This window comes from Haliaeetus albicilla, chromosome 3 (assembly GCF_947461875.1).
Source record: "Haliaeetus albicilla chromosome 3, bHalAlb1.1, whole genome shotgun sequence".
NCBI lineage: Eukaryota > Metazoa > Chordata > Aves > Accipitriformes > Accipitridae > Haliaeetus > Haliaeetus albicilla.
In genome coordinates, this window is record NC_091485.1 from 27,396,165 (window position 1) to 27,415,391 (window position 19,227).

The 19,227-nt window shown below is 43.8% G+C and overlaps 1 protein-coding gene across 6 annotated transcripts in view; it reads right to left on the bottom strand.

Annotated features, from left to right (window-relative positions):
- Window positions 1–19,227, bottom strand: part of KCTD1 (potassium channel tetramerization domain containing 1) — a 104,615-nt gene that overhangs the window by 34,632 nt on the left and 50,756 nt on the right. For 5 of the 6 annotated variants that reach the window (XM_069779219.1, XM_069779216.1, XM_069779214.1 and 2 more), the window contains exon 2: window positions 1,668–1,846. In XM_069779219.1, coding sequence (XP_069635320.1) covers window positions 1,668–1,831 — 164 coding nt within the window. In that variant the 5' untranslated portion in view covers window positions 1,832–1,846. Of the gene's footprint in view, window positions 1–1,667; window positions 1,847–2,307; window positions 2,605–19,227 lie in introns of those variants that run through there. The other variant, XM_069779215.1, reaches the window with a different exon arrangement.

A 19,227-nucleotide genomic window follows, 5' to 3' on the forward strand; every position in this document is an offset into this window, starting at 1 on the left:
GAAACACAAACGCATGTCAGAACGACTTGAAACAGAATGACTATAACTCAGAGTTTGGGTTTTCTTTCAATTATGTTTGAAGAGCTTTAAAATGTTTAATTTATTAAACAGGCTTTGATACTACAGGCATAGCTTCCACTTTCAAGTGCTACAATGGCTCAATTGAACACAGAATACATTAAGCTTAAATTCCACTGCCACCATACACACTTATGAAAGACATTTTAGTGTTTCTTCACTTAAACTAATATGCTGTCCAGGTAAATTTGGCATGGAAACAGAAGCTGCATATATTAATAGCAGCAGCCTCTCATACTGCACACACACCAGTTTCAGACACCATCACTACTCCAGCTACTGAAAAAAACGTTAACTAATCACAACTCCTAGTAGCTGAACACAAGCAGGTCCTAAAAAAGTTCCCCAAAACTATAGATTTGTTTTTTGAAGAACAGTTCAAGTTTTTCCAGACATTTCTTCAATCTCTCCTGGCAGGCCTGTGCTTTGGCACGGCTTCTGTTACTTCCCTCTGACTGCCCTTCCTTGAGGAGGTTGTTGTAAGAAAGGCCATGTGCCCAGCTGTTTCTTTTTCATATGCCTTTATTTACTGTTCTCTTCCTCTAGCCCTTGTCAGCTGCTAGTGTCAGAAGCACCCACCTAAAATCACGTAGGCAATGCTGCAGAGGCAGTAGTCCCAGTGAAACCCATGCTTAGAACAAAATCACATCCCATGAAGTGTGTCTTGTACCCTTTGGAGAGGCGGGTCAGAGTGGTGGGATCAAGAAACTCAGAAACTCCCCCCCGCATGGAAAGACCACGAAGGTAACACCGCCTTCCTTTTAGAGCAGGATCAGGCAGCGAAGGGCAAGGTATAGACTAATACCGTAGACACAATCAACACCTGCTAACTGACACCCAACTGTTAGAATTACAATATCACTACAGTGTTTATCTGCCATCACCACCACGTAATATCTACACACACTATGTTCAATGCACTGTTGTTTTCTTAAAGATGCACTCTTATTTCATCTACTCTACATACACCACTTGCTCATGCATGCGGAAGTTTTCCAACTGCTTAATACCAGTAAGCTACCAGAGTCACAAATGTTTCATTCAGAAGGTACGTGAGAGTTAAGAGTCTAATTATTTGAAAAGTCCTAAGACTCTATAAAGAGTATTCAGTTAATGCTGTCCTATATTTTGTTACATTCAACCTTGCCTTTACCTCAAGTGACACATTCAAGATTACATGTTGATAGTACAGGAGAGTGGTTACTGCTCCAAAAGAAACAAAACAAATAACCAAACACCCCCACCTTTGGACTTAAATGCAGTATCGCTACAGTTTTTGAATGTAATAAACCACAGAACGGGTGCCCTGGCATAAAACCAGAATTCTAGGTGGTAGAAAGTAAGTGCTCTTTACCATTGACTTCGTTTCAGTACATACGCATCGGGATTTGCAGAAATGCCATTTGTCTGAAACAGTGGAACGGGGAAAGAAAAGTCAGTCTCTAACCTCCTACGAACAAAGAAACCTAATTTAATTTTGAAACAAAAGGAACTAAATTTATCATTCTAAGACAGCCCCAGGACGTCCAAGCATGAAATGGAAGAAAAGGAGTTGCCAAAGACATGCAGAACAAGCTTTTTAAAGTTACCTGGAATCAGGATATTTTGTAAGCGTGGCCAAGCTGCTGGTATACATGTGCCCACCCACATCAATGTGAACTGGTGCGTTGGATTTTGTGAGCTGTGCTGGAGTGGGGATGCCTTGATTGTTCAATGGAGATGCAGGGGATCTAGTGATCAGAGGTCTTGACATATTGGGCCGACTGTCCTGTGAAGAGATAGACCTGGGTTAATGATCTCCTCAAACACCTCACAGAAACCCACAGTCTCGAGTCAACAGCATTGTCTCATAGTCTCACCTTATGATTTTTATCTTATTAAAGCACAGACAAATATTTGGCAGTTTTTAAAATCAACCCAGCTCCAAGAGTCTTAACTGGCTAAGTTTAAAATATGTAAAGTGGGGCAAAATCAGTGATAAACCCCACAAAGTAGAAATCACGTTCAATAAAACAAGTTCTTCCTGAACACTGCTCGTGACAGACAATCCATACCAAAAAAAAAGTCATTCTCGTATTTAAGAGGTGACAAAGGCTCTGACAGAAAGAGCTGCAGACAAAAAGACCCAGAACAATTACTATTTTCCTTAATTAAGATGACCCCAGGTAGACTTTCTGTTCCTTCCCAAGCCCGCCGTCGCTGCCGTACAGTCAGAACAGAAATACAAACCCTCAACTCCTCCATCCTGCACACTCTTCTCTCGAATTCCCAATTCACATAGCACGGAAACAGAAGCAGAAACACCTGGACTAGTCAACTGCTCATGGACTGCAGACCACTGGACATCGACAGCCTTTGAGAAAGACATTTTCCATTTAAAAGTTATACGTATGGCGACAGATGCCCCCGCGTGCCCCGCATAGGCTGCAGGTCTGAGCGACTTCCCGAGGCAGGCGAGCTCCGACAGCGGAGCGGGAGCGATGCTTTGCTGATGAAACCAACTTTTAGTCACAAAGGAAGAGATGTAACGCCAGCAAAGAGCAGACACAGCCTGCGCGCGCGGCGGGTGGGGCAGGGCAGGGCGATTTGCTGGAGCCAGTAAGGCAGGCTGCATTCAAAGTTGGGGATTAAAATAGAAATGCATTCGAGAGCGGTTTTGAGACAACCCCGCTTTTGACTGAAGGAAAGCTCCATACAGGGTGGAATCTTATAGGGATGCCCTGAGAACTAAAAGCCCTTGCAAATTACTTAGTTTTACATTTAAAAGGTAAGCAAAGCAGCGAGAAGTCAGATACACTTCATCACAAAACTCTCTTTGTTCTTTCGACACGTCTTTCAGCTGTAAACATCTCCGCAGAGCCGGGCAGCAAACCTCGCAGAAGCGGAGCACGGCCGTGAGAGAGAGTTACGGGGTATTTGGACTAGCAAAGTCTGCCGCCAACATCATTTCTCCATTTTTCATGGCTGTTAACAGACTCAAACCATAAAGGCAACATGAGCCAGGTAAATGTCTAACTGAAATGATTTACAGGCCAATGTTGCACAATAAATCCAAGTAATATGTAACAAAAGGCACCTATAAACCACAAGGTACTTAGCTAATTTTCTTTCATACGCAAAAGCAAGCTTAGGTCAAATACTGATAAAAATGAAGGGGATGAAGAAAAACATCTAGTTTGGGTGTTGGGGGGGAGGGTTGGGTTTCTTCTGTTTCTTTATAAGCAGAAGTTAATATAAATCTGCAGAAATACCATGCTTAATCACTACGATTGCTTGAGGAGGCGCCTGCAGCATAATGAAGACAAGTCCAGACAAAATAAGGTACACACGCTATGCAAAACTAATGTCTGCTATAAATGCTATGTGGTACAACCACCACCCAAGATGCTACTGATCTGCAGTATGATATTTAGCAAAATAATGAAGAAAAAATTAAAAACAACTGGAAAGGTGAAAGTAAGAAGGCAAGGAGTGATACAAACTGGGGGCAAAAAAAAAAAAGCACACATTGGATGATTAGCAAGAGGAAAGCAGCAGGTGTGAGGAAGGGAACACATTTCAGTGCTTAAAAGCAGACAAACAGTTTGAAAAAAAATAAAATAAAACCATCAACAAAGGCTGAGACTAAAACGAAAAACAAATTCTGTAACTTGTATGAGGAAGACACCACAACCTCCCTTAGCAGGATCCTCTCTGGCAGAAAGACACAGCCCTGTTGCAATTTAGCACACTGCAGCACCACCGAGTCTGTAATAGTTTTTCAATTGGACACATTCTCCTGTATACCCTGCCTGGGGCTGCTCGGGAGAAAATGAACAGATTTGCAGGGTTAATATTGTAGTTAGGCTGGGACCTTATTCAGCATAGCTGCGATAGTGCCGGCTGTGTGGAATGGTAGAAGAATGTGTAGCATAAACATCACTGCCAGGATGGGAGATAGGTCAAAGGAAACCAGTTTCCAAAAATGAGATGTAACCAAGCTGCCATTTACACAGTCTACCTACTAGAATTCCCCCAAAATAAAAACGCTTTATAATAAAACCTTTTGCTATCTTATTTCACCCTCCTCCTTTTCAGCACTTCCCCTTCAAGTTACCTGCATTTATTGTGCCTCGAGAAACAACGCCCATCTGCTCAATGTTTAGGTATTAAATACAATAATGCTAACTTTGCTCCAGCCTTAGCTCACGAAGCACATTTCCCTGGATAAAACCAGTTCACTACTGTTTTGGAGACCACTTTGAAATTAGGCAATGGTATTTCTACTGCAGTTGCCCCAGAGAAATTAAAGCAGAAATGGGATTCAGAGAACCAAGTGCTTAAAAGAAGTTTCTTTTATGTGGCAGAACCCACTAGCACAGCCACAGCACAGAACATCACCATCAAATGGGTACGGCACTAAGACCACTCTGACATTAAACACATCAGAGTTAAACAACTGCATTAGTTAAATCACTGTATTGGTTCAGCTATGCAAAGGATAACACAGGGATAAAGAGTCTCTCTGAAGAAATACATGGCTCGCGTTCGATTATTGCAAACATGGAAGTGAACAAGCTTAGGTAAAAAGTGGTTAGAACAAGGCACTGCTGGTAAATTAAGCTTCTACTACCTAAAGTGATTACAAATATAATTCCTTCGAAACAATTACAAGAGGAGAGAAGGGAGTCATAGAAACTAAACTTAATGGGATCCAGCAAGCTATCTAGAACAGCTGATGACAAAAAAGGACCAAAAAGCTCTTCAGAAGCCTTCTTTGGTGTGCTTGGTGTCAGGCAGGTGAGACTTGCACCCAGGAAGGGTTTATAGCTCAGCCATGGCTGTTCCCACACAGGAGATCACAGAGGTTCTCATCTACCTCAGGATCCGCACCAACTTTATTCACGAGTGGGACATGCAGCACAGCTAGTGCCTGCGCAGGCTGGATGGGCAGCGACCTTCCTGATCTGTCAACAGTCCGTTTTTCACTTGGCACCTTTTCTTTTCAAACATTTTAATATTTACCCTACACAAAGTAAATAAGAACAGGAAATCCCAGGTTTTACAACAGCTCCTGTGGACCAAAATACTTCAAATACCTCGTAAAACATTTATCATTATTAGTACTCAAAGATTTCCCCCCCCCCAACAACTTTTCAAAAAAATGAGTTCTGATTTCCAATCAGAATGAATTTACTACTGAAACTATGTACTCAAAAGTGCTAAAATCTGTGCGCTAGGCAGGTTAAAGGCATTTAGGTTGTACAAAACTTTTCAGTTTTGGTTCAGCACACAAAACCACTGCTCTATTACACCAGTTTGGGGCTCCTCCGCTTTCTTGCTGATATCTGGAAGGAGTCTTTCAACAATGAGCAGTTCGTAGGCCCAGGTCTTTTGAGTATATCTGAACCTGCTTCTCATTTTCTGCTCTAGGCAAGCCCTCCCCTAGGCTCAACAGAAGCAAAAGCAGCCCTGCCTGAACTCCTCCCTGGGATTTACAAAAATCCTTATGATTTGGAAGTCTTTCTACCAAAGGGGATTAAGGATCATGGAGGAGGGCTTTCAGATCTCTTTTCCTCCCTGCCTTTTTCTTCTATACTACCTTCTCCCCAGCTCCATTTGAGAATATTGTTAAAGAATAAGCCTTTACATCTGCGTTGAGAAAACACAGTAGCTGTAGGGCTGAGATGCACAGCCATGCAACTGGTCTACCAAAGAGCAACAACATAGGAACCACGTCAGTCTTCTGGTAGCAAGTGGAAAAAGTAAGCGATATCTGAAGAAAGCAAGTTAGTACAATGTGCTAAGTGTACAAAAATCAGAGACAGGAGGCTTTCTCCTCCCCTCAAAATATTCACTCACTTTAGACTGCTATGATTAGCAGTGGTTTCAGAAGTGTTATTTACACTCTGTGGTCTTGAGTAAAGTCATTCCAGTTCCCTCCTTAAGCCAGAAACCTCAACAAAAACCATGTCACTACAAGACAACCCGAGCTCACTCACAGGAGGACTGACATTCAAGTACAAAACATCTACTTGACTCACTGGACAGTGGGGATCATTTTGGGTTGCAGGTCAAGACAGTGCTGGCTGGGGTTATTATAGCCAACATCTTCCCTGTGAGCCAGCCCAGCTCAAGCAGGAGTGTATATGTATATATGCTATTCAATATACTGTAGCTCTAGCCTTTGTATCAAATTCTAAAATTATCAGATGCTCCCTGTCACAGCCCAAGCAATTATTTCTGCTGAGAAACTCAAAGTTACATATTTCAAACTCTCCTGGATTTTTCTGGGGAGAGGTGAGGACAAGCTTGTCTTACCTCGTCTAGACATTAGAAACAATAATCATGCAGTAGTTTATTCTAAAGCATCAAATCTGTCTGTATTCATTATCTTTTTTTTTCCACAACAGAAAGCCATGAGAGAGATGTTTCTCCTCACAAAAGCTTGGTGCCCAGGAACAGCTGGCAACAGCAGTTAGCACACCCACATCAGCCACCTCCAGCAGAAAAGTCTCCTCTGAAGTTTGTTCACTTTATGGGAATGAATCCAAACAGTGAAAAAACTTCAGAAGTTGGAGACAAATCCCTTTTCCTTCAGTCCAAAGCAGAAATCACTCAAGTGTCATCGACAGCTATGCACCTGACTCCGAAATAAACAGCAGGCTGATGCTTAGGGGTGGTTGTGGGATGCAGGAAAGCCCAGTTCAAGTCCCTCATCCAAACCAGGAACATTAGGACTACTCTCAGATTCGGCTCCTGCACAAGCGTTCCCGTTTTGAGGATGCACTTTTTCAAAACAAACATTTCATTAAAGATTTAAAAAAAAAAAATCATGTCTCACCACAATGCTTAAACAAGTACCCCCCCCTTTTTTTCAATTCAGCAAAAACAGTCACCACAACAAAGAGGCTGGAGAAAGCATTTATTCAACATAAACAATATCAGTACAGTACAAACAGCACTTCTGGAAGGTGTAGCAAGCAGGCAGAGATACAGAGCTACGTGTCCAGGAAGCCCAGGTGCTTGTCCTGCTGGAAGGGGAAAATCCCACCCTGGGCACCTCTATGGGCCAGCGATGTCCTCACACCGAATTCTCTGGCTATGGCCATGGTATGCTACATCCACAGATGACACCAGGTTGTGCCGGCCCCTCAGACAGAGCCCTGCAAGGTGGTCAAAGACAACCATGTGCACGACACGGAGCGTGCAAGCTGCATTTTGGTCTCTTAAGGTGTGCGTGCCTTGCGGTGCCTTCTCTTCACCTTCACTCTGAAGAGCCCAGAAGCACAAAGAAGTTGCCCAGATCTTTGGCAAAAAGTCTTTACACGTGAGCACATCCATACCGTTTCTTCTGCTTCTTCACCCTTCAACCGATAGCTGGTAACTTTCTGAGGACATGGTTGGGCTGTACTGGTGCCACTGGGTCTGCAAAACAAAGAAATAGCATATTATTTTCCCCAGCGAAAATATGCTGATTGCACTGTCCTGTTTTGCCTTTCATCAATATAATCCAACTGCTCTTTTCCTCACAGCTGCGAGCTTTAGGATTGCTGACTCCAAACATGACGAATTATGTTTATAAAGCACAACTCCAAAACAGTTGTGTTTGAGTGCCACATGAGAAACAGGCCCGAAACACTATCATCAGCTGCAAGTCAGTACCACAGTAAGCTGAGATACCAGGTCCCCTGAGACTCAGCAGTAGTACTAGAATTATTATTTTAGACCTCTGGAGGAAAAGCCTCATTTTAAATCCTGAATGTCTGTCAACATATGACAGAAGGTCAAATTGTTCTATGCAAGATAAATATAATGGAGAGCTTGAGAAGTAGGAAGGTTTTCTTGAGATGCTGAGGCACCCAAGCGTAGCAGACCTACTACTATACTATTCCAAGCAGCTGCTCACTCCTCCCACCACACGTGCCCTGCTTGCAGCACTCAGTATTATTTGCAGAAATACATGCAGCAATACGTTTTAGAAAGGTGGATGCCATGAGGCTGCCTGAGAGAGGGGACAGATGTATCCAGAGGGGTCCATCATAGCCAGGGTGTAAGGTATAGGCTATCATGAAACAAAACCTTGGCTGAAACCCTTTCCTGGAGGTGCCAGGAACCATGTTAGGTTGTCTTCTGTATCCTGCAATAGCCCAAATACCCTATAGCCCTATAGCAGTGGTGACTGCAGCACTTACCTGACGGGATGACTTTAACTGCTACATTCTCCTTGTCCCAGAGGCACTGGCCCCGGGGTGGAGCGCCGATCCAGCCCTGCGAGACTGGGCTCCCTTGCTCCACATCCCGCACGCTGGCTGCTCACAGCCTCCTCCTCCTCCTCCTCGAGATGCTGGCGCTGCTGAGCACATACACCCGCTCAGTGCTACAAGTGCTGGAGAGATTGTGCTTGCATTTCCTCAGTAAAATGAGCCTTGCTGGGATTTCATCGGAGCTGATCAGGACCTAGAATAAATGCCACAGGTGCAGAGAACCAAATGCAAGGCAAGGGGCTGAAGGAGGCAAGGTATTTGTGCTGGATGGAGAGAGTTGCCTACCTGGAGACGCAGGACAGTTAAAAATGCCCTCGGACAAGAGCTTGAAGACACTTTGAGAATCCCAGCACCCAGTAGCCAAGTCTGCAGCACACAACTAATTTCAGCAGAACAGCTCTAACCACACCTTCACCAGAAACCGGTCACTAAGACCTTAAGAAAAATCTCTAACTGAAGAAAAAGGATTTAGGGATAAGAGCAGGAGTCAAATGAGGAGCTGTGCTTATACCAGTATGGCAGTAAAGGCGAGTCCAAAACCTGGAAAAGGTCAAGTTTACAGAGACTGGATGCATCTGCTCAAGTGCTTATAAACTTCTCTGAAGATTCCCCTAAGCCTGAAACTGCAGACAAAAGTTTAATACCTCCCTCAAGATATTCTATAAATTTGTACTCTTTATGGAAGATTAACTCAGCCCCTTGCTTGTTTGGGTAAGCAGTGCTGAGGCCAGCCCAAATGTTTTCATTTATTACATTCAGGCCCTGCAAGGAAAGCTCTGTTCTTCTGCTCTGCCTACCCATTTCTTGCTCTATGCTTTGGTCAAGCAAGTGGTAAATGTGGCTGACACAGGACTGGACTTAAGCCCGTAATGCAAGCAGGATCTTTGGCATATATCCAAGCCATTGCACTATTAAAAAAATCCCACATATAACTTGGGGGTCTGGCCTGGATTCACTACCCCCAAACACACACAGTTCCACTAGCCACTTCGTCTTTCATAATGGAAGACAACTTCTACGGTCTTCAGACGTGCTGATTCGATTCTCGCTCAGTAAAAGCGGCCATTTAATTTACAAGCAAAACCGGATTTGAAAGCTGCCCTCAATTACTGCACAGCACACCACTGCCCACCTGACACTGTATAATCACAGGGTGTTTATCCCAGGATGTAGCAGGCAAAAACATCCCCTAACCATGCTGGAGGACGCAGTGTTTAGACACAGGAGGACATAGGACCAAGGGTCAACAGACCTGCTGTGCTGCTTCTAATGGTGTCCTATGATAGGAGCAGACTGGATACCTGGCATTTCAGACCACTGGCTCTACCAGGAGCTTGTCTGTTCTGCACCAGCTTCTACTCAAACTAGCAATAAAATTGATTTAGGAGTAACCAAAAGGAAGCATAACTCCCCAGCCTGAGCCTTCTCTAACTGGACATGCCCAGTTCAAAATATTTCGTGAGGTGTATAGCAAAGCACTTCAGTGACCTTCATTCAGCCTTCTTTATTCTCACAGGCAAAAGGGGGATCCTGCCAGATACTGCAGAAACTATTACTAGTCTCTAAGTGCCAAGAGATCCCTCAGTCTCAGCAGAGAAAGGCTGCAGTCATTGTGGACACTTTAAAAAAAAAAAAAGAAAAAGAAAGAAAATAGGAAATGCTATTAAAAAGATGAACAGTCCCTGGGAAAGAGGCTGCCAGGTCTGAAGAGCCTTTAGCAGCCTGGCAGCCCTGCCCACAACACTACAGCTGATACAAAAGTCTTTGCTTCTGCTGCCCCAAGGACAGTTTCATTTACTTTCCTTTAAACCTGGAAAATAGGTCGCTTTTCTTCTCTTACCTCTATCAAACCTCAGGTAGCAGAGACAATGTGAATATACCTGTACTTCATAGGAAAGCAAGCACACAAAGGGAGTTTCACGTTTTGGCAAAGGACAGAGACGACAGACCAGTTCTTCTCCATACAAGGCTTCACTCCTTCCAGCGAACAGCATCGCTCCAATACTTTGGACCACCTCATCCCTGCTGCAAGAGGCACGGCCTGCCAGCACCTTTGCAGATAACGTACCTACATACTCTGGGGCTCCATCCAGAGTCTGTACCTCCTCCCTGACAGAGGCAGCCACTCGGGCAGCTCTCCCCAGCCCTTGGGAACAGCCCAGCACAGAGCAGCCAACAGCTCCTGCCACCTCCGTGAGGGATGGAAGATCTCCCAGCTCATCTCCTGCACCCGTGAAGACACGCGTGCAACAGCCACCTCCGCCTCATGCATGTACGTGGGGTTCGGACCAGGAACGGACATGGAAAGGGAGAAGGGAGCTCGGAACACTGGAATCCATCTTCCAACTGTTCCCAGGTGGACACCTTGTAGGTTGAGATATATTAATAATGTAATTTTTAGACAGACGTCTCACTCAAGTGTTGTTGCCTTTTATCCACTTCTAGCAGGCACTCTGCATATTTTGTAAGAGTCTTTACATAAGAAAAGGACAAGAAAAAAAAACAACACTCCCTCCTGGGTTTAGAAGGAAAGGACTTCTGTTTGCCAGAACCACGCTGGCACATTTGAATGCAAAGTTAAACAAATCCTTAAAGATGGTGTCAAAATTTGAGTGGGAAAGAAACCAACTGGTTACATTCTTCTCGGACGGAGTTTGCAATTTGTCCGATAATCTTCTGGTGAGAAGCAACACCAAAAAACAAGCATTGCTGAAATCTGTTTTGTTTGTGAGTTAAGATCCTATCAGTAGTACATGAATAAAGATTAACATCTTGAATTGCAGTCATATCTGAAGATTTTAAAGACCCATAAAAATGCAGACTTCAGTGGGATAACTGGGAGATCATCATGAACTGTCAGAATTTGAGAAATGGGGTCTTATTCTTTAGATTTGACTCACAAACTGAAGAAAAATAAGCCCATACTGCCTTATTTGAAGTTAATTTACACTCCAGTTTGAATAGCACCTGCCCTTGGGTATGTTCCAGAAGAACATCTACCTTTCCACAAAGGGAGGCTAACACCCATTGTAAAACTTCCAGAGGCACATTAGATGTCTGTTCCCCCCCCAGCAATTTCACCCTTAGAAGTAGAAGGAACACTGCCAGTTACAGCCTGTGCTGAGGAAACATGAGTTATAATTTTACCCTGGGAAAATTGCTGAACTGGGAGCTTCTGGTGTGGCATAGGTCTTGCCTTCGCAATCCACTGGTTCTTTTGATTCAGAGAGGCTTTGAAAGGGTGGTGATGAAAAACATAGCCTCTCCCTTTGAATCAGCCAGCCGCCTGCTTTCCTTTGCACTTTTAAAATTTGGTTTATTAATTTGCCTAGGAGCAGAAAGAGATAATACTGACCCATCTAGAGAAGATGCGGTTTTGGACATATCAACAGAACATTATCTACTTCATATTGAACATGCAAACAACAAAAAACCCACCTTCAGACTATTTGAAGAATTTTGTATCTGGAATCAGCTTAACAGGCTTAAGAAAAACACAGGAAAGCCTCTATTAGCCCTTCCTGTCATATGAAGAGGAAAAAGGAAAGGGAGAAATTATAAGGATCCAATAAAACAGTGTCTTTGAAATACCGTAACACACAAGAGCTCTAAGCACTCTCCAGATGTTTCTTGCAGCAACCAATAATAAAATATTCTCAGATGGAATCGTAGTTTTGAAGACATTGTGTCCACTTAGTAATTATGAGATTAGGCAATAAAACAGATAGACAGCTTCATCTATAACCTAACTGCAGAAAAAAGGCAGAAAAGGGCTTTAAAGCCATACATTTGTAGTTATCTAATTTATGATGAAGATGTAAACAGAACTGCAATTTTGACAGTTACAGTTCAGGCTGGTAGAGAATTAGAAATACGGTGTGAAATTGTAATCTTAAATTATACATCCCTTGCTCCCGTTATCAATCCAACACAACGCTATGGGCAAGAAGGACCGACTTTTAGGAGCCCTGCATCATCGCTGGGTTTTCCTCCTGTCTCCCTCCCATCCACCCCCCCTCCCAGCAGGTCTCCAAAGCCAAACTTAGCAAAGCACCAACCCTATCTCTCAAAAATTATAATCTACTGAAACCCCACCAGATGGACAGAGACTGCCAAGAGGGAGGACAGTGCGAGGAAAGGGTAAAAGCTGAACTTACTGAAATGACAGGCTTTTTGGAAGTCCTTGTTAAGACGGACTGCAATAGGGAGCTTTTACTCAGCTCTACCACGATCCCATGCATTTCCAGGGCTGGCTGGGACTTTTTCCTCTCCTCTTGTAACTCCCATTAAAATTATCAGCCTACAGATTTCATAACAAGCAGGAGAATGAAAAAGCCCGAACACTATCACGAGAAAAATCATATTAACATTAGCTATTTCAAAACGCACGTGGGTTACTTAACACCTCGGGACAGGCGGCGTAACACCACACGGGTGCTCCCGGTGCGGGGACAGGAAACAGATCCCTGCTAAAAATACACATACGAGGCAGCACGCGATGACGGAGACCTCCCAAGAGCTCTGGAAATGGGCTATCCACGCAGCGCGTGGGACCTGAACCGAAAACCGTCGGTGACCCAGATGCTTCCCCGCCCCATACTAAAATCTGTCTACCTTTGGATTTTAAATCCCTCGGAGGAGTAGGTATACTTTTTGGTGGCAGGTAGGAAGGGGCTGAAGTCCTGCATTAAGCTAAATACAGCCGTGGTTAAATTCAAAATGCTCCTTCAATGCAGTAGCACATAAAGATTTTTAGTTCGTTTTACCTCTTTTCTGGTGTTTGAGGTTTTCTTAAATGCTAGGAAGGCATTTAGGGACAAAGGGAGAAAAGGAACGGTAGCCATATGACTATGGGGTCAAGCAGCAATTTTTTTGGTTAGTGTGAAGGGCAGGATTTGAGGAAAGGAGAACACAGGAGTCTGCTCTGGAAGGCAAGAAGAGTGCTTGGCAACATGACGACCATATGGCATATGAACAAAGCATATTTCAGATTTGGTTCATTTGATTCCATTATGTGTAAAAGATACTTTAGGATCCAGGGCTAAGAAATACCATTTGGATTATTATTGTTTTCAGACCTGTAGAGATTTCTCCAAGTAGTCATTGTAGCTCGTATGATAAAAACATCCATTTGGCACCTAATTTTAGCATTTTTTTGCCCACAAGGGTGGATTAACCCTGAATCTATATAACCATATGCTATATGGTTATATAGCCAACAGAAGCCATCATTGCCACCGCCAACCTCATGAAGCAGCAATCCACTATCTAGCTGTAGACAGAATGACCTCTGCTAACTAGCTCAGCAAACTCTTAATTTTATATTAAAAGGCTTTTACTTGACCCGACACCACATCAGACCACGCACATAAGCTTAGAACAGTGTATGAAATCTTATACAATATACATTTCTTTGGATGGCATGGCCTGCTTCTAAGTCTGTGTTTGTGCTGCTCTGGTCACTGATAACACGCAAAGCACCAGTGCCTGGACAACAAAAGGACCTGAAAATGTTTAAAGAAGCAGAAAAGACTATGCCTGTCAACCAACAAGAAATGCCTATCTCACTTTTCTCTAGCTATTGGCTTTCATGGCCTCCAATGTGTAACACATTTCAATAAAATTGAAATGCAAGAAATAAAGACACATTAACAAACTGGTAGTACATATAGCTGTGTTATGACACAGAAACCAACAACAGAGAAGAATCACATCGTTAGATGATTGTGAGGGACAGCTTGAAATTAAAAAGGCAAACGGCAGCTTCACCAAGAAAATGAAAGCTAAGCAAAACACACAGTTATTTTATTTTTAAAACATATAGAAGTCAAGCGAGACAACCCAGGACACACAGTCAATTGCCACAGCTGGACCAACCACCGTGGGGTAAACATTTAGGGATGACATTTCTCTTTTGGTAGGCTGTTGTAAAACCGGGCTCTTGGAGAAGCTGGTCCTTGCCAAGAGGCTCAGCTAATTCAACTGCCGATGAGGCAGTAAGCTTTATAAGTTATCCTCTTTCAAAATAATACTTGAAGAAATCTTTTGTTGGGTTGGTGGGAAGACTTCATCTAATAGAGAAAACAAACCCACTGAATACCTGGAGTGGTAATAACCAGTAAGACCATGCTGATATGGGGAAACATCCTCTATAGGTCCAAACTGGCAACTCTGAACTACAGCTGGCTTCTTCTATAGACTAAAAACAACTTTAAAGAAGGATCAAGATGGCAAGATCTGGAAGTATCTTAAAAAAAAAAAAATATCTTTAAAAGAGCAGTTTGAGTATCAAAAGTATGAGAAGGTGTCAGGTAGATACAACCACCAACTATGACAAAATAATAATTTTAAAAATAACATGCAAAAACCCTGCCACATTGCAATAGAGGCCGGAAAAGTGGAAGAAACCATCACAAGAGGAGGAGTTGACAGGTAAAGGAGCAGATAAAGGGACGATCGTACACAGCAACACATCCGGAGTCTTTAAAAGACCAATTCCAGATTAAGTCTGGGAGATAACATCTGCAAAGGATTTTATCTGGAACCAGGTAAGTTTGAGGGAAACATCAGGAAGGCCTGACAGCTTGCGTCTTTCTTCATGCTTGTCTCCTGCTGTTTTACTGACGCTTGTCTCCGGCCCAGAGGAGGAGTGCAGGAAACCATCAGACCAGCTCCCTCCCTGGCATGGCAGGGGAGGAGAGAGCAGAGAGGCTGAAGCACTACCGTTCCTGCAAAAGGCAAGGCAAGGAGGCAACAGAAACGCAAAACGCATGTTGGGAGTGGGACACCGGAACATCCCCCGTTGGAACAACAAAGCCCTGCAAGAGAATGAAATGGGCAGGCAGAAGGAGAAGGTGGCATTTAATCGGTAATAGTGGGGAGACAGGTGGTGAAATAAAAAAAACCAAAACAAAAAAAACCCAAACACAAAACCCAAACATTTAAGTTGACAGCCTTTGGTCTCCCCTCTGGAACAAATACTCAAAAAGCTTGCCTTCAGGAACAGATGAATTGTAGTGTCAGAAATAAAAGAGTATTTGAAACAAACACGAAAGGTTTCAGGGGTCTTGTGGCGATCGCCTAGTAGAGGGTAGCAGAAATTAACTTCAGCAACAATTCCTAAATTATAGATTTATCTCATGGCAGCCACCTTCCTCCCGTTACAGACACGCTCAAGTGATTGCTTGATTTCTGCTGACCACCACCCTGGACCTGAAGAACCAAAGGGCATTAGTCTGGGGAGAGGTTTTTCTGGGGGGAGCGGGGGTGGAGAGGAAGGATGCATGGAAACATTGTTTTGTTTTTCAGCAGAAACACTAAACCTCATGTTTTCCACCAGCACTGCCTTGCACAGCGAACAGAGCTTCAATCCAGAAGACACCAACAGGTAAGGAGGGTACGTGTGCACCTTATTCCACATATTTGACAAGCAGTGTGGAATGAGGTGTGGCGAGTGGAATTCGTAACTCCAGCCCTGGCTGGGAAAGGTGGCTGGATGCCAACCACGCCATAAAGGTCTCGTCACCTACACTTCAAGTAAGGTCCTGAGGATCCCGACACTTTCTCATATTGAGGTGTGCCACAGATACAGAAAAAAAAATAATTATATTGCAGCCACAGGGGTTGATAGCCACAGGAGTCTGACCTGCCACACACTTGCTCTAACAAAATCTCTTAACCCATCGCACAGTGACGAGCCTTACAAAGTGCTCTGCACTGAGTGGCTTCACTGAGAATAATACGCTCCTGCCAACAGCAACTTCACTTGACCAGAAGCAAGCCTGGAATTTTCTAGGAGGCTGACGCTGTGGTAACTGGTGGAAGGCATCTAGTAATAAGGATGGAGGTTCAACTAGTGAGGGCACAATGAAGCAAACCAGGAGATTCATCTGGGACTAAGAAACCCAGAAGAAATCTGAATGCATGGCTGAGCTTAAGCAGTAGCAGTTACATTAGAAGTGTTTTTTAACACAAAAAGGGAACTGAAGGCAACCAGATAAACTCTCATACGCGCAAATTAGAATCAATGATGATCACTGATTTTTATAAAGGGTCTAATGATACAGTGCAAACTAATTCCTGCCATCTGAAGCCTGGCATCATTTGGTATATTTAATTCAAAAAACCCTGAGTGCATTTTTTTTTTCCTCCCCTTCTTCTGGCTCTCTTGCCATGCTGACGCTTGTTTGCATTACATCTATTTTGAGCTAAACTAAATAGGAGAAGCAGAGTTTTGATTCAGTAGTAGCAATAAATGGGGTTAGCCTGGCATTGATCTGTGTAAAGGGGCCAAAGCTAGGACTGCCAGAAGCAAAACGTGGTCAGTGAACTCTACAGCACCAAGAGTGACCCTGCAGCTGAATTCCTAGCCCTGATTACAACAGAAAGAGACTTGCTTTTCTGAACAAAGAGTATTTCAGGCAGGAGATTAGCAAGAGAAAGTCTACTTGCAACAGCAGACGGAGGAAACGTACCAAAAATAAGAACCACGGCACACTTCAGAGGATTTTAGAAAGCTTCTGAGCAGTGCAAAACAAATGCCTTCCTTGCTCTATGTTTCTCATAAGCCAGCATTAGGTCCAAATGCTGAAGAAACAGTATTTTTCTTCTGCACCTCAGTTAAATAGCTTCAGTTAGTTAGCGTGCAGCAGGGAAGATGAGCCAAAATCATGTTACAGGTAGCACACTGAGAAAGTTACCTTGCAGACTAAGAACATTTGTCTTACAGCCTACAGAAAGGGAAATCATGTTTACTATAAGAGAAAAGGCCCCCTTTATAAATCATGCTTAAAATTTAGCCAGCAAATTTATACAGAAGAATTTCACAATCCTTCGGAAACGTGGATCAAATTCGCTCGCTCTCTGGGTGTTTGTGCTGTTGTGCAACACAAAACAGTGAGAGCACAGCAGTAAATCTAGCCTCATGACTATCAAGTTTAATCACAGTGTATCTACGATGGAGAACAAAGTGCCTCTTATTCCCACTGCACCGTGACCCCAGCGGATCTCAAGCCAGGCAGGGTCGGTTCAGGCCAGCGTTTGGAGAGATGCCGGCAAAGCACTGGAATTGACCCCTCCAAGGCTGCAGGGAGCTCGCACCTTGCTCCCAGTGAGGCCGCATCACACAGTAGGAGCACACAAGGTGGTGGGCGCTCGCAGACATCCCTATCAGCACCTTCAACCACTGCTCCCACCGCTTTGGCAGGTCCGCCGGCTATTCACAAGTCCTTCACGCAGCAAGAAGCTGTTGAGAAGTGCAGCTCTGCCAAGCAATCGGAGGCTACTGAGCAGCAATGCTTCCTATCCTCGTTTTTTAATTCATGACATTTGGGCGGCACCAGGCTGCGTCTCCAGAGCTCACCCTTGCTGGAAACTCTGAGACAGGCCACTTGCCCAGCGGTGCAGCCCCGCTCCTCGTGCTGGCTTCACCAGGAGCAGTGGGGACCTCACCTCCCCTGGAGCAGAGAGAGAAAACCAGAGAATCACTCATCATCACTACTTAGACTTTCAACCTATTTCTTTTCCACATTTTACAATGAATGCTCATTAACACAAACGTTTCCTTAAAAACAAGGATCACAAAATACTGAGCCATGTCAAATCCTTATGAATGAACCATTGAAGGTCTTCAGCTCATTCTTCCCCCACAAAGTCCCATAATGGATTTTTGCTTGCTGCTTTACCAAGTAGGAAGGGGCAAGGTGGGGACCCACAGAGGAAAGGAAGAGCAATTTAAAGAGTCTGTCGGTGTACTGGCAGCCTGCAAAAAATTAAGTCAGAAATCTGCAAGACAGCACCCTGTTTTTTTAATGCCTCTCATTTGTCTTGCCACTCTTATTACAGGGTTGATTGCACCCTTTACTTGAGTTTTGTGGTGGTTGCAATGTCAGAGCACGGGACATGTGGTTGTCACAACTGGGAACTTGCTGACTGATTTATGTGAACTTACAAACCCACAAAACCAAAAGATATTTGTTATTCACTTACATTCTGAATGTTCCTTTCACCTCTCATGGAATACATTTCGGGCAAGTGAAAGTTTATTTCTAGTTCAAAATTCTGCTTCCCTTCTGTAGAAGAGAGCCTAAGCGTAATACACCTTTGCTATGGAAATCACCCCACAATATCTCCCCTGAACAGCTCAAGGTTAATATACCTACATCGGTAACAGCATCTCAAAATTAAGTTGTCATTTTAACTGTTTAGTGGGCATTGAGACATCTCAAATAGATCGGTTCATTATTAAAAGCGGCAATTATTGTAAATTACACTCTTCACAAGAACAACAGCCTAAGCTTTAAATACAGTATGATACCTGTCTGATCATTCCCTTTAAATGAGGATAGCTGAGGGCTCACTCACCACCAAGCAGCAAACAGCTGTGCAATTTAGGACTACTCTTTTCTAACCCCTCCTCTCCCCAAGGCTACCACCCCCATAGCAGAGCTGGCAAAACAGACCATATGCCCATGCCTCCCATGTTCCAGTTCAGACACCAAACACAGCAACTCAAATTGCTGGTGACGACGACAGCACCCAAAAAATAATAATCCCTTGACCAGGGTTTGCTGTAGCTGCTGAAGCACAGGCATACGGTACCTTTAGCTGACTCTGCAAGGGAGCAAAAGCCTTCTGCAAAGGAGGAGGGCAGCCGAGGGCAGCAACATCAAGCTAAGATTTGCCAGGGCTTGTCTGTCAGAGGACAAAGTCTTGCATTTTAACCATTTTTGGCACATTCAACATTCGGTATTTTCAGGAGCTTTCTAGGATGTTTATGAAACAACTGCAAGGTAGGCAACTAAATTGATGGCGGCACAAAGAATGCCTTCCCACATTCCTCTCCCATGCTTTACCGTCGAAATAAATGAAGATGAAGTTTATGTTTCTCTAATTACAGTTTGTT